Here is a 15,604-nt window from a genome sequence, read left to right as displayed (position 1 = left end):
ACTACAACAGGGATAACAGTGTGTGTGTGGATGGCTGGGATTAATGAATTAAAAAATAATAGGATGAACTCAACATACTCCCTCCTTCAGTATTTTTAAGAAACACTTAAAAAGCCATCTTTTAAGAGAGGTCTTTAAAAATGTTATTCCTTTCTGTTTTAGTAAGTTTTGGTATTTTTAGCTTGGAAATCTGGTTTTAACTGTCTCTAGTTTTTAATTGAGTTTTATTCATTTAATATTATTTTATTATTTTGTGATGCCCCAAGCAGTATTGCGGAGTGGGTTATATATTTTTAAATACATAAATAAATAAGGTGAGTAGAGGTGGTGTAGTATATCTAGCAGTCCTTTATGGTTTAGGAACATAGGAAACTGCCATATACTGAGTCAGACCATTGGTCTATTTAGCTCAGTATTGTCTTCACAGACTGGCAGCGGTTGCAGGCAGGAATCTCTCTCAGCCCAATCTTGGAGAAGCCAGGGAGGGAACTTGGAACCTTCTGCTCTTCCCTTCTTCATCCCCTGAGGGGAATATCTTGCAGTGCACACACATCAAGTCTCCCATTCAGATGCAACCAGGGCAGACCCTGCTTAGCTATGGGGACAAGTCATGCTTGCTACCACAAGACCAGTTTGTTGATCATAACTTTGTCCCAGTGGGGATCCTGTAGAAAGTGTGTGTGGGAATGGAGTCAGAAAGAAAAGGGAGGGGAAGGAGAAGGAGAAAACGGAGTTGTTTCTGAATAAAGTCTGACATAAACAAAAATAATATTGCTTTGTATGTACGAGGGAAACAGCTATAAAACAGGTAGCTTTGTGAAACTTCTTTTCAGCCCTTCAATTACAGCTCATTTTCAAATTAAATGTAGTATCCTTCAAGAAAAGCTCTCAAAAGCAGTAGCATTTAACAGTATTTACGACATTCGTTAAGTAAAATATAATGTCATGTCTTTAAAGTGTGCTTAGATCACAGAATGAAATCAAGTAAATCCGATTTAACTGAATTTCTGTGATTTAAAATTAACATTTAAAAATACTGAATCATTTTATCCCACATAATTCAGATTAATATTATGTAATGTTAGTCTGGATTTTTTCTCTACATATACCTAAATGGTTTTGAAACATCTTTTTAACTGCATATGTATGAGAATAAACAACTAACCTTTCTCGATGCACACCTCGCAAAACAACACAAAAAGCTGTCTGCTTTGCTGGTTTGGAAGGCAGTGCAAAGCTCCCTCCTTTTTACAGTTTTTAGCAGAATACAGTAAGTTATGTATAGCTTACAGCTAGAAGTTATTGGGGCCCTCCAGTGGTTACCTATTAACATCATGAAGGTCTTGCTGCTGTTATAATATTTTTCAATGAAATTGTTCTCTAAGATGTTTATGCAGGGGGGAAGTATATTTTTTCTCTTGCCATTTTAAGGTTTCAGTAAAGTGTGTGTGTATAAAACTTTACTGAAACCTTACTTTACTGAAACCTTAAACTGGCCAGGAGATGGAAGATGAATTTAGAATCAAGGGATTCTAAATTAAATTCCCTGAAGTTGTTACCTTTAGACAAATTGAGCGATTTGCACCTCTTAATTAGACATATAAGTATCTGTTATTGTATTTTCAAAGTACAGACCATAGATTTATTTTCTTTGTTAGCTTAATTCTCTTATTTACATGAATATGTGACAACATATCTTAGACTTACCTCTTTTTCCTGTGCACTCTCTCTCTGTATATATAATATCTGTATATATTGGGTATACTCATATGTTTTGTTTCTGACTTGAAAATGTTCATTGTGCTTTAGACAAATTCCTCAGGGAGATTATGTAAAAAAGCCTGGTGAGGCCGACTCCTTTTATAGCGACATGCCTCCTGGAGTCAGCACAAACTCTGCATCTAGTTCTAAGAAGAGGTCTGCTTTTCTGTCGCATTTTCAGATTTCTACCTGTTCCATCACACATTATTCCATTAGTCAGAACCTTTCATTGTTTTGCAGCAGGTTTGAGTACTTCCTTCCTTCCTTTGTGGATTGTGTTGAAAAATGACTTCCCTCAGTCTTTGATTACTGATTCTTTATAGTCTCCATCTCACACTGTTAAAAGTGCACATTTTTAATTATGAAAAATTGAATGATTATAAATCCAGTTTTCTAGGATATACAGCGCAACCCTATCCACACTTAGCTGAAACTAAGCTCTGATTTCAGTGAGACTTGCTCACAAGTAAGCATGCCTAGATTAGAGCCCCTGTTGTCCTGATCTGCATTTCCCTCTAATTAGAAGTGACTTATTTTGCTCCTCATGAAGTGTGTTGAGCAAAACCCTCCAATCTTTCCCCACCCTAGACCATAATATTGTGATCAAGTAATCAAAGAAGGAGGGATATTGTTGTACCTGTTATAAAATTAATAGATTAATAGAAATTTAGAATGTAGGTGCTATATTTTTTATTATTAATTTGCTATGCTCTATTCTTTAAAGCTTGCCTGAACTGGCACTTCTAGCTAGCATTTTTAATCTCCTTTTCTCGCTGCTGGCCAAGGAAGGCCTCATTTATGAACACAGTGACCTGTACGGTGGCTGCGTTTTCTCTATCCACATGGCTGTATCTTCTAAGTAGGAAATTACTTGAGTAGATGGTCTCCCATACATTTTGGCCAACGTTGCTATAGTAATGTGGGATAGGCCAAACTGCATAAACAAGCTGCTTTGTACAAATAGCTTCCTGTGTGGCGTTGCTCTCACATGGTTGTATTATAAGTGGCCATCTATGATAGCTTCTGTATTATGGATCAGGCCGTAGAAGCCTGTCAACTCTTTGATTCTGGTAGTTGTAATACCAAGTCTACTGCTTCCGGGGACAGTCTCTTCAAAGCCCCAAGTGAGCAAAACTTTCTCATCCTTTCTTGTTGGACTTAGCACAAAAAGCACTATAAAATATAAATAATAAATAAACATTGAAGAAAATGCGCAATGTGTGCATATACCATTTTGTTATAGATTTTGAGCTTTGTGCATGACTGGAGACCTTGGCCATCTGCATAGCCCTGCCAAGTACTAGATTGTGTGCATGCTGTATCATTGCTAAATACTAATGGTCACAGGTTAAGTGATGCTTCATTCCCTTGTTTTGCTTGCTGATGCCATGTTGCTCTGTTTGCTTGAAAAGGCATATACACCATTTTAAAATGATGAGCTCATTTCAGTGCATTTCATGAACAGTTAACAAGACTGCTTTTATTTGTAACCTCTTTATCAGTGAGACTTTAATTATGAAATGGCTTTTTAACAGCATTTAAAAATTATTTACATGAGCTAAAGTAAAGTTGTGCCTTCAAGTCGGTGTGAACTACTGTGTAAATAATACTAACAACCAATAGACCTCAATTACATCATTTGTGATACTCGGGGGGTTTTGTTTTTTGTTTTGGACTGTTCAGATCTTTCATTGGTCTGGTGGTTCTTTAGATGAGAAACCAGAAATATTTTGTCCATTGGAATTTGTGGATATAGCAGTTAAATTGTCCACGTATAACACAGTTTATATCATGCTGATGTGAGTGTGTGTAGTTAATACTTTAAGAGTTTTCTCCCTTGGTGAGATTGTTTATTTTTACACAGTATATGTCTGTTTGAAATATAGCTTAGAGAATCATTCTCTAAGAATCATTCTCTAAGAATCATTTCTTGACTAAATATTTATATGAAATAATTAATATTTTGATTTATGTGGAAGAATTAGGATTTTGGTTTTCTGAGAAACATCCTAAAATAATACAGGTTCATCTCAAATAGTTAAATCTAACAAAATCTGGAAAATGAGGTTCTCAAGATTTTCTCAAGCTCTAAAACATGCACAATGGAGCAAAATGTTACTCCTCCTAAAAAGTGGTTGTTTAGCTTTTAAAATGGGTATTGCTTAAATTTCATGGCTTTATGTTTCTCCTCGTCCCCCATATTTCCATTTATTCCTCATTTTGATCATGTGTTTGTTCTTTACTGTTAGTATATGACATTCTTAAGGTCTGTCTCCACTGTCTCCACTGAAATTGTCCCAATTTCTTGTCATTTAAAACTAGTATTTAAAGTATATGTAAAGGGACTATTTGGATGAACAGTCCCCTTCATGATAAAGGGATGTGCCGGGAGGGTATTGGAACATCCACAAAAGACATCATGATGGGAGTGCTCCTGGGTGTTCCCTTTCTAACTGTGTGGGCAAGGAGTGTATTGTCTGTACTGGTCCAGTGTAATTTCCTTCTTGCAACAGCAGCTGTAGAAAGCCCAGTGTAGATCAGACCATGGTATGGGGGAGGGAGGGGGATACAACTTTGTTCCGCCCCCAACCACCACCATCAATTTTCTAACTTAAATTACAGCAAAGTTGCTGTTAACCACCACTGAGAAAAATTTATGGGGCTCCTGCTACTAACTTTACAACAATTTTTAAAAAATTGGAATGCCAGTCATTTGAGTTCCAATGTAATATGTACTTTTGGCCCTCAGTTGGGAAGCCTCTCCATTATTATCTATATTAATGTTCGACCTAATCATTTGATGGTTCTCCTTGTGAACTGAAACACACAGTGAATTAGACCATACAGAATAGTGTAACTGAAAAAAGCTTGAAATCTGTAATTGAGGCCTGTTCCAATTAGTAATTGGTGGTGGATGAATGTGCTCTGAGTGGACACATTTAACCAATGTACACAACTATAGATTAAGGACCAATTGCAGATGCACAAATGAAAAAGGTGGTGTTGGGGTTAAAAGGGGGGAAAAGAACCCTACACAGACTGCTACTTTAGGCAGACCTTCCATGTACTGTAGACAGACCTTTATGTTTCCTCTTACTTCTACCTAAAAAGTCAATCAATGTAATAGACATTATCAGAAGCTTGACCTTCCCAAACCAGCAACCCAATACAAGTCTTGCTATTTACTCTAGGTCAAACGGATTATCTCATTCATGGAGTGAAAGAATCCAAGATGCAAAGAACCTTTCGGACATCTGTCAGAATGGGAGACCAAGAAGTAACTCCTGGCAAGGTGACAGTGACAGTTGCATTGGCTCAGTATAAAGACTGACTGACATCCAGATTAACACTGTGCATGCACTAAACGAAAGCGGTGATTTTCACCAATTTCCCCTTCCTCTGAAACCCACTGTGCCCCCTGAAAATATATCTCTGAGGGTTGTGTGACCCTCGGGTAGATATTTTTGGACATACAGTGGGCTTCAAAGGGAAGGGGAGAATAGCAAAAATTACCTGCTTTTTTGTAGCACACACAGCTTGTCTGCTGGTGTAGGAGGTCATCCATTGTGGGCTATCCCCACCCACATGCTCCAGAAGGTAGGACTATGCAAATGAAGAGAACCTTTAAGAAACCCCTGGTGGGAGTTTCCCTCCAGTTCATTGGCATGCCTTCGCTCCAGATAGCAACTTCCTCGCTATTTGTTATTTAGGGCCTACCATCCTCTCTGGGCCCGTAACCTCTTTTCTCTTTCTTGCTACACTGATCACCCATTTTCATTCTCTTGGGTTTTTTGGTATTCTTTGCTTTAAAAAAACACCCCACCCCTTTATTTCTCATTCTGAATTATATCCTTTTCTACCCCATTCCATCCTTTCTCTCATCTCTACGGATGTGGAGGAAGGAAAGATGAAGATTCTGGTCTTTAGGGCCAAGTGGGCATGGACAGCCCTTTTCCTGCCCAAACTGAAGACCATGGTAATACAGGCCTCTACATCTGAGACCGCTGGAGGATTGCTCTGCGAGCGCCTGCTAGCCTGAACTGCTCTCCTCCCACATTGCCGATCCTGGAGAGGGCAGTTGCTATGGCTCCGGACATGACTCTCACCACCGAAGCTCATTGGTAGACAAACCACAGAAAGAAGGAGTGCACCATTCCCAAGGTGAGGAAGTGCCCAGCATCAGTGGGGGAACGCATACATTCTGGGTCAAGCAAGCAACTGCTTCTGGCAGAGGCACACTCCCCACCACCACCTATCCTATCATCCATACGGCAGCACTATCCACCCTACCTTCTCTGAACCAGCAGCTTCCACCACCATCACCGGCCATTGTGGAACCATGCTGCCCTCGCCTGTGCAGCCCGCTCCCCAGTGGATGTTGGGTCAGTGAGACCTCTCCTTCTTTCTGTGGCTTTGGGGCAAGAACCAGGTACTCCCTCTTTCTACACACCATGCCTCCTTCCCCTGTAGGTCCCCTGCAACCTGCCTTCCCTTGCGGACCTGCCAGTAATTCCTTCTGACTGGCAGGAGTTGATCAAACAAATAGTCCACCAGTCAATGCAAGAGTCACAGGGCGTACAAAGTTCACCACAAATGTTCCTCCTTACCAGGCCCTCCCGGCGGCAACACCAACATTTCACTTGATGTGGCCCGAGGACCTTAACTGAGCACAGACCCACCGTCAGAGTGCTCCATAGCTCCAGCCGATAAAGCCTGCTCCCACAGATGTAAATGTAAACGAGACGCCCTGTTTCTCCTCTCTTGTCTAGAGAACTTTTGACAGTGTGCGCAGGCCACAGTAATGTGGGTCTCCCCCAGACAGAATAAACAGAAACTGTGTCTGTCCGATGAGGGGAAGGCTGTTCTGCACCTTTGATAGCGTTTAAAGACCAACACACTGGCCATACAGTGTGTTAAATAGCCCAGTTCGCTCCTCAATAAAGAGGGCTGAGTAGTACTAAACACGAATAAAATAAAAGTGCAAAATGATAAAAATGGGGGAAATATAATAAGGATAGAAAAAAAGAATAAAAGTAAAATTATAAATCCTGACAGAATAAAATAACTTGTGAGGTATCCTAAGATGTTTCTACTTAGGCGGACAAAAAAGAACTGAGGAGTAGGGAGAGAGTCACATGACCTAGGTGTACAGGGGGTGGGACCTAGCTACTTATACTGAGCATGAAGAAAGAAAGCTTTTAGCTTGTGAGGTTTCTGTTCCGGATGCTTCTCGTGCTGCGTGAAAGCCCATCTGTGTGACTGGACAGATGACCACATGAAGAACTCCAGTTACAGGTAAGCAACCTGCAGTTCCTCCTTATCTTCCTCTTCGGTACCTAAGAAAAAATGTGGATGACAGCCAAATCTACTTCTTTTCATCTTCATCATCAGGAAATGGCATTCATTCCCTAAATGCCTATGTACAGGCAGTAATGGGCTGGATGAGGGATAACAAATTGAAACTGAATCCAAGCAAGATGGAGGTGCTCATTGTAGGGGCTCAAAATTTGAGGGATGAGTTAGAGCTTCTTGTGCTGGATGGTGTTACACTCACTCAGAAGGAGCAGGTAAACAGCTTGGGAGTACTCCTGGACCCAGGCCTCGCCCTGGTATCTCAGGTGGAGGCTATGGCCAGGAGTGCTTTCCATCAGCTTTGGCTGATTCGACAGCTGCGTCCATTCCTTGAAGGGGATGACCTCAAAACAGTGGTGCATCAGCTGCTAACCTCCAGGCTTGACTATTGCAATGCACTCTACGTGAGGCTGCTTTTATACGTAGTTCTAGAACGTCACTTAGTTCAAAATGGGTCACTGGGGCAACCCGGAGAGACCATATTATGCCTGTTTTAAAACAGTTGCAATGGCTGCCGATATGTTTCTGGGGAAAATACAAATTGCTGGTTATTACCTTTAAAGCCCTGAAAGGCTAGGTCCAGGTTACCTTATAGAGCGCCTTCTTCTGCATGGCCCCCATAGCATGTTAAGGTCATCTGAGGAGGTCTGTCTCCAGTTACCACTGTATATCTGGTGACAACTCAGAGGCGGACCTCTCTAGCTGCTCCTGGGCTGTGGAATGCACTCCCAGCAGAAATTCGTAATCTGAGTTCATTACTGGCCTTCAGGAGAGCCCTTAAGACCAATCTGTTTGGCCTGGCCTTCCAGGGTTTTTAAACTGTTTTTACACTGTAAATGTTTCCAGGGTTTTTAGAAGACTGTTTTAAATGTTTTAATTATTCACGGTTTTATGTTGTTTTTATAGTTTCTGATTTTAACTGTTAATTGATTTTAGTTGTTTTTATTTTAATGTAAACTGCTCTGAGCCACTTTTGGAAGGGCAATATAGAAATCAAACAAACAAACAAACAAACAAACAAACAAATAAATAAATGGCCCCTTAAGAAAAAGGCCACCAAGAAAAGCCTCTCCCCCACCCCACCCCGTCATTCTTCTGAATTGTCACACCCTTCTCACACAGGCTATTTCTGCATTGGGGTTTGAAGATATCCAGACCAAACCCCAGGAACCCCAATCCAAGTATTCTCTGGTCCTCCGAAATTCCAAACCCCCTGTGGTTTGGGTTCCCATGCCTGAAGGCTTTTATACTGCTCTTAAACAGGAATTGGGCAAGCCTGTTATTTGTAAGAAACCTAATGATATAGCCAACAAGCTGTACAACTTTTCTGATGAGCTTTTGGACTTCATAGTGGTTCCCCTCACCGATGCCCCAGTTGTAGCCCTTCCCAGTGGAGCAGTGGTTCTGAAGGATGGGGACACCGGCCTAAAAGAACCTACAGATAAAAAGGCTGAGGCAGCTATCCACAGGACAGCTATCTGCAGGCTGAGAGAGATGGTCTGAGTGGTCAAGGTCTGTCATCAACACCATTCTTGCCTCATGTTAACCCTCTACCAATCGTTTATACTACTTTATATGGAGGACTTTTCTCAGATGGGCATCTTGTCACTCCCTGCAGGTTCATGATTGTAAACTGAGTGTAAACATGGTATTTCCCCATGATGGGTGACCTCCTACACCAGCAGAGAAAGGAACTTTGATACTCACCGTGTGCGTTTCTTCTTGCTGGGGTAATGGAGGTCACCCATGCCCACCCATGGTTTTCTGAGTCTGCTGCTGGCTATCACCTGGACTAACTTTAGCTGCCTTGATCTGCTCTGCATCATTCTCTCCTTGGTTCTTCTTTTTATGTCTGCTGGATTTTGTTGTCCTCTCTGTGTAGCTGTTCTCTTGCTTCGAGCTTTTGAATGGAACTCGGGAACTTCCCACTAGGGCTCTCTTAAGGCTCTCTTCATTTGCATAGTCCTGCCTTCTAGAGCATGTGGCTGAGGATAACCCACAATGGATGACCTCTGTTACACCAGCAAGAAGAAACCCTGATGGTGAGTACCAATGTTCCTATTATTCTGGATATCAGTGACTGATAGGACAACTGCTGCTTAAGTTTGCTTTAGTAGGACATGTGATAAATCAAAACACAGACTGGAATTTATTCTTTACTATACTCAAACTTCATTTTGAAAGCATGATTTATTTATTTTTAAAGCTAGGAATGCTGGAAAGAAATTGCCACAAAGAGAGAAACATACCTTTTGTGTGTTTGTTTGTGGTGTTTCTGGGAAGGGTTCTGGAGAAAGAAAGAAAGAAAGAAAAGAAAGAAAGAAAGAAAGAAAGAGAATAGCAATGAATAATTTTTGGAATATGTGATGTTCCTGGGTTTCAACATATTGTTTGACTAACTTATCCTTTGGTCTCTTTCAGGTAATATAGGAGGCAACAGAAAGAAAGTCAAAGGCAAAAGATTTAGGCCACGCTCTAATTCAACTGAGTAAGTTTCACCTTCTAGCTGAAAAAGCAAACAGAAAATCTTTCCAACTAATTCAGTAGTTCCTTCCTATTAAGTATTGGATCTGGATCCCTCAGATGTTACCTTCATCCTATTTGAAAGGACTGACTGACTGGTAAATTGTGTGGTAACAGATTTTTTTTATTCTGTGTTTTAAAATATTATAGCCAACCCCCACCCCCATACAGGCTTCTTTACAGCAATACTGACCATTTGTAACTCTCACCTCACTCCCTTGAGCAGATTTAATGTTCATTATTGCATGTATCCTAATTCAACAGGACATGCATTCTTATTTTGAGGAAACAACCCAGGATTTATTTATTTCTGATTTAAAAAACAGTTACTGGCACAATGAGGAACATTACCCAGATTTCATTGAAATTAAAAGGACAAGTTAGGCAATAAATGAATGAAATTAAATTTATTGTTCTGACCATAGGTCATAACATTCATAAATCATAACAATAACAACATAATTTTTAAAAACCATGCATATATACATGAAAATAAAACAGAACAATTTAGCAATCGTATACCACAAAATAAAAAAATACAAACAACAAATGCACTTAAATAAAAATTACCTTCAACCTCTAACTTCGTACTGTTACTACACCTACTGTACTTCAAAATACAGTAATAAAACTAAATCTAAAATTACAACATAGCCATATGTTGAAGAAGTTTAGCAGATACCAACAAAGCGAAGATGGCTCTTTGGTAGCTTACATAGGTATCACATTTGCCAAAAAGTAGCTTACACATTCCACCTCAGAACCTGTGAAATTATGAATGATCTAGCCCATCATTTCTCCCCTCATTACATCACACAGGAGGCAATATAGAATATAATGTTTAAGATCCTCCACCTGCCTCTGGTTGCAAGGGCAGAGGTGCTGTTCCACTGGGATTTTGCAGAATCTACCCTCAAGATGCTCCGATAGCATGATCTGAAATTGCAAGATGGTAAATGCCTTTCTTCACAGCGCACTAGTGAGGTTAACCAAATAAATGTGAACTGGGCCTATTTTTCTTAAAATAAGGATACCATACAGAAAATGGTGAGTGTTGTTGTCCCGACTAGCATCCTGCTCAATAGCAAATTGTTGTCCCGACTAGCATCCTGCTCAAAAAGAAATTAGGCAATGCCTATCTTGTCTATTTAATTTCAGTGGGATTACTCTCACTAATTTTCCTTATCATGTCAGCCTGTGTGCTCTGTCTGGCCTTTAGCCTTTCCACTCCAGAATGTAATTAAATCTATGTAAACATAATCATGTAAAATTAAATTCTAATATTTAGAAATTCTCCAATAATGCATTGCCAAAAGGACTAAGATTATAATTCAAAATCTTCAGGAATATAGTCAAATACTCCAACCACTTGATGATTTGAGAACTGATAGGCATGCACACCCTTAATACAAGAGTCAATACATAATCAGTAAAAGGAGATCTCATCCTAAAAATCATCATCTCATCCTAAACATAATGGGATGGAACTTCCAGTGCTTCAAAATCTGGGATGATTGGGTGGTACTCTCTCTTTTCTTTTCCCCTGACAAAGGCTGCATTCTCGCAATCATGAGCATTATTATGGTTAAAAAGTTAATCAGGATCAGCAAGGAACTGATTGTGAGAATGCAAAATTTCAGGGCACTCTTGGTCAATCTGCTCCAGTTAACCAGCATGTAGCCAGGATAGATAACTAGGATTCAGTCCTGGTTAAATGTTGGTTAACTAGAACAGTTTGACCAGGATGGTCCTAAACTGCTGCATTCTCACAATCATCATTGATCCTAACCAGGATCCTTGTTATTGTGAGAATGCAGCCAAATAGAAATATCTCCTTATTTCAGAATAAGTAATGTATAAATAAAAGACAACATGTGATAATATATTGATGGTTTTCAATTTATGATTTTTTTGTCCAAAAGGGTTGTGCACAAAAGTAAAGTCACAGGGAACAAATTTTACCTGTAATAAATTGGTTGCTTAATGCTTTCTAGGTGTAGACAAAATAGGACCATATGCCACTTCCTGTCAGGTATTTCTCTACAAGAAGTCCATCCTTAAGGCTGTATTTCTCAAGTTTTCTTCTAAGGTGGTACATGTTAGTAGTTGTTTGTCTTTGGAATCATCTGTTGTTAGACCCAGTAAGATTATAATCCACAACCTTCAAGATTATAGCCAAATACAGCCCTGCTTTATAATGCTGAAGTCCTACACCTCTTTACCTAGATGGGCTGTACTATTCCCAGCTCCTCCTAATGGCAGTCTGTTAACCTGCTTGAATGCCTCTGTGATTCACAGATGGTTCCTAATTTATTAAAAATACCAATGAATGCTGTTGTAGGAGGAGGCTCAGCCCAGAACAGTAATATAGAATTCCATTACAATGTTTTGAAAGGAACTATTTTCTCTGTTAATTATGACAGTCTTGTAAGAAAAAATGCTCACAGGGGACAGGAAAAAGTGATCACGGGGGACCTGTAAAAGTCACATTAGGAATCATGTGCATATATCGAGCAAAAACTTCTTTACTTAGTGTGTCATGGAAGATAGTTATTAAATGTACAATGAAACCCTATCTCTTAGCTTGACTTTTGTTATCTAGATTAAGAATGTGCACAAACACTGGCCGGTTCGAAGAGTTTGACGATGGGGCTGGGATAACTTTAATGGCGGGGGGAGGATGCACTTAGCCCTCCCTCCTCTTTCCCCCTGCCGGCGCTGGCTGGAAAACCGGTCCGGCAGGGCGACAGCGTACCTCGCTGCCGCCTTGTCCACTCTTTGGACCAGAAGTTGGCAGAAGTAGCTCACGCACATGCACACATTGGGCACACACGCACATTGCACTTGCGCTCGTCAGGCACATGCGCACACTGATGCATGCATGCGCGTGAGCTACTTCCACTACTTATAGTTTGAAGAGTGGCCAGGGTGGCCGGGAAGTACGCTGCCGCCTACCGGACCATTTTTCCAGCCAGCGGCAGCGGAAGGAGTGCAGAGGGAGGGGTAAGTGCACCCTCCCCTCCCATCCTTAAAGTTATCCCACCCCATCCCTGCCTTAAAGTTATCGAACTGGCCCCCGCCGGTTCTGTGCACATCCCTAATATAGATCCTTTCTGCTTTGGGACATTTTCCATTAGATGCACATTTGCTAAATTGTTAAAAGAATAACATTTTACGGCTTCCAGACTACATTAGTCACGTCTAAGTACCATTGAAATCAATGAGACAAGTTAGTCATGATTAATTTAAGTCCCATTCATTTCAATGGGACTTAGTCATGATTAACTTGCATTCTGGAGGCAATGTGGACAAGACTGTGGGCTTCCTGCCTTTTACTGTAAAAGCTATATGTTATGTGCTAATTTACCCAACAGTTGCTCAGTTGCTTAGATTATACAATAATAAAGGCTACTAAAGGAAGATCTATTATTAAGAAAGATTTTTAAAAATAATTTGCTTTGTGCAGTGCCTTTAATATGTATGTAAATCTAGCATTTGCATGTACAAAGTTATTTGTACCAAACTAGTGACATGTGCCCAAACATACTTGTGAGTATGTGATTACCATAACCTACCACATAATATGATCTGGGTGCAATGACATATGGGTCCAAAATGAGCCAAAAGAGAAGTTACTCTCAACTCTTGAAGAAGTGGTACATTTTAGTGAGTCCGCCATATCTCTGTGAAGTACACTGCAGCACTTCTGGTAACGCATGAAATTTTAACCACATGGATATGACTATTTCCCAGTGACAATTCAAAGCTATTGCAGATGTGCCATAAATTCCATGAAGCAAACTGTTTTTGTTGGTAAGGCAGTGGAAACACTCCCTGAATCGCTTTGGAAGGTTTGATTAAATGGCTGTTACATATAGGGTTATTGCCATGTCAGCCCCAAAGATCAGGTTTGTAAAGCAGATAAATTGGGCATTTTGCTCGAATGAGATTGTCTCAAGAGCATTTATGTTGGTAAAAGACAATTTCCTGTGGGACTGCTTTTCATCAGCAGTTTTCAGCGGGCCCAGTATAACGTATTTAACTCTGTAGTATTGTATTGCAAATATAAAAATGAACGGCCCAGCATGTTCTGCAAACAGAAATGGGTTTCAGATTACATAGAATAGTAATGTTATCTGTGAAGCCTGAGACTCTGACAATTGTAATAGGAGCATGTGTTAAAGCATGTCCCAGTGAATTGTTTTCCTGGGTAACCATACTGGGTTTCTTTGTTAATTTGTACTAACTTTGCCTCTAGGTGTGCATCTTCCTCATTGTTACAAATGATATAAACTTTGGCTTAGATTTTTTTTCCTATCATATATTGTGTTTTTGCAGCAGGGTATCCCATGCTTCTGAGCCTGGGCTTTCCCACACCAACCAAATCCCGACCCAAGGCATAAGCCAAGGGGGTTCTCACCACCCCCAGACAGGGAATCGGGACCACAGGTCAGTTCCAACTGCCCTTCTATTTGGGGCAGCCATTTTTATCCCATTAAAAGTTCTTCCCAGAATTTTCAGTGTGGCAAAAAACCGCCTTTGATCGCTTGGAGGTTCTTCTGCTGATGGTAGCGCTAGCTGAGTCCTCTTTCTTTCTGGCCTGATGTATAATTTTTCACTCTTCAACCTGGAACTTCTGCATTATTGCATGTCGCACTGCAAGCCAAATCAAGCCATTGGTTTTGTTTTAGGTTTAAGGACTCGTTTTGTTTCAAGCAAAGTTTTACCATTTGATTGAATGGGTTCTAATATGTCAATGATGACTGATGCACAGTTACCCTACAGAGATTTTTCCCTGGTGATTTAACCTGCAACCTGGCATGAAGGTGAAGTACAGCTGCAGGTTGATCGGCAGGAATAGAAATCAAGCTATACACAAGTGGTACTAGGAAGCCTGAAAACTCTTTTGTACAACAATTGCATGCTTCGTTGCCATGATAACTCTCTCTTTTCTCATTATAAAACCCAGATCAGGAGTGCTTCATGGTTACCACATGAGCCTTTCCAATAAAAAGTGTAGGTTAAAGGTTTATTCTTGCACGAGCTCACTAAAATTGCAAGATATGAATTAGTGCCTAATGCTCTGCCATGAGCCCACTGCTTTCGCTAGCAATTTGTCTTGCGGCTATGCTTTTAACTTTTACTTTTTAATTAGGAACTGAGATGGAAAACATAAAGCACTCCTAGTTTTTATTTCTTAAATAAGAACTAATTAGAAATGATTCTGGCTGATAGAGAACTAGAGCTATGTCTGTGCTGATGTAATGATGGCGGGGAGATGGAGGGCTGAATTTTTGCAGCTTAGGCAGAATTCTGCAACTAGCATTCAGTGATGAGAACTGATAATGGTGCAGTCCTTGCATTTTTGCTCGGGAGTGCCACTACATTCAATGGGGCTTACTCCAAGGTATGCGTGCATAGAACTGTAGCTTAAAATCAGCTAAGTTTGATTTTGACTATACTGAGGATACAACCGTTACATGCGTTGTTGCCATGATAACTTTCTTTCTCTCATTATAAAACCCAGATCAGGCATGTTGAGTTTCATCTGAAACAGTGCCATCTAGTGAGAAAAGAGCTAGAGGGCATCGATGTGTGGGTTATTGCAAAGCAGAGGGTGGAGATTTTGCAGGAACGGAAAGGGGGAGCTGTCTCCACTCTTTCTCTCCATTGAAATTACCAGACAGCACCTTGACCTTTTCTCCACAGTTGCGAAGATCTGAACATGACTTTTTATAAATAAAACTTGATCTTCTTCAGTGAACATATTAGACAGTTACCACACTAAGGCTGGCTTCAAACATAATGCGACACCTGAGGTTACTGTGAACTGCTGCAGCCCCAGGAGATCACATGAGTCCTACGATACATTGAGATTGGGCGTGTCGGACAAACTCGCCAATCTTGGCATATCCTACCATACTTGCAGCACAGAACTGGACATTTGTAACTTAGATTTGAAACAAGG

The 15,604-nt window shown here is 40.4% G+C and overlaps 1 protein-coding gene across 16 annotated transcripts in view; it reads left to right on the top strand.

The window, feature by feature from the left end:
- The window catches only part of ADAM22 (ADAM metallopeptidase domain 22), a 196,881-nt gene that overhangs the window by 164,905 nt on the left and 16,372 nt on the right, over nt 1-15,604 (top strand). For 6 of the 16 annotated variants that reach the window (XR_008309864.1, XM_053261903.1, XM_053261902.1 and 3 more), the window contains 4 exons: nt 1,810-2,004; nt 4,953-5,053; nt 9,535-9,601; nt 13,975-14,085. Coding sequence is in view for 14 of the 16 variants with exons in the window: in XM_053261903.1 (XP_053117878.1) it covers nt 1,810-2,004; nt 4,953-5,053; nt 9,535-9,601; nt 13,975-14,085 (474 nt within the window). In the remaining 2 variants the exon portion in view is untranslated. The remainder of the gene's footprint in view (nt 1-1,809; nt 2,005-4,952; nt 5,054-9,534; nt 9,602-13,974; nt 14,086-15,604) is intronic. The other 10 variants (XR_008309865.1, XM_053261909.1, XM_053261906.1 and 7 more) reach the window with 5 other exon arrangements.

This window comes from Hemicordylus capensis, chromosome 6, assembly GCF_027244095.1.
Source record: "Hemicordylus capensis ecotype Gifberg chromosome 6, rHemCap1.1.pri, whole genome shotgun sequence".
Taxonomy (NCBI): Eukaryota; Metazoa; Chordata; class Lepidosauria; order Squamata; family Cordylidae; genus Hemicordylus; species Hemicordylus capensis.
The sequence above is the reverse complement of the archived record's forward strand: the minus strand, read 5'-3'. Positions and strand labels throughout refer to the sequence as shown.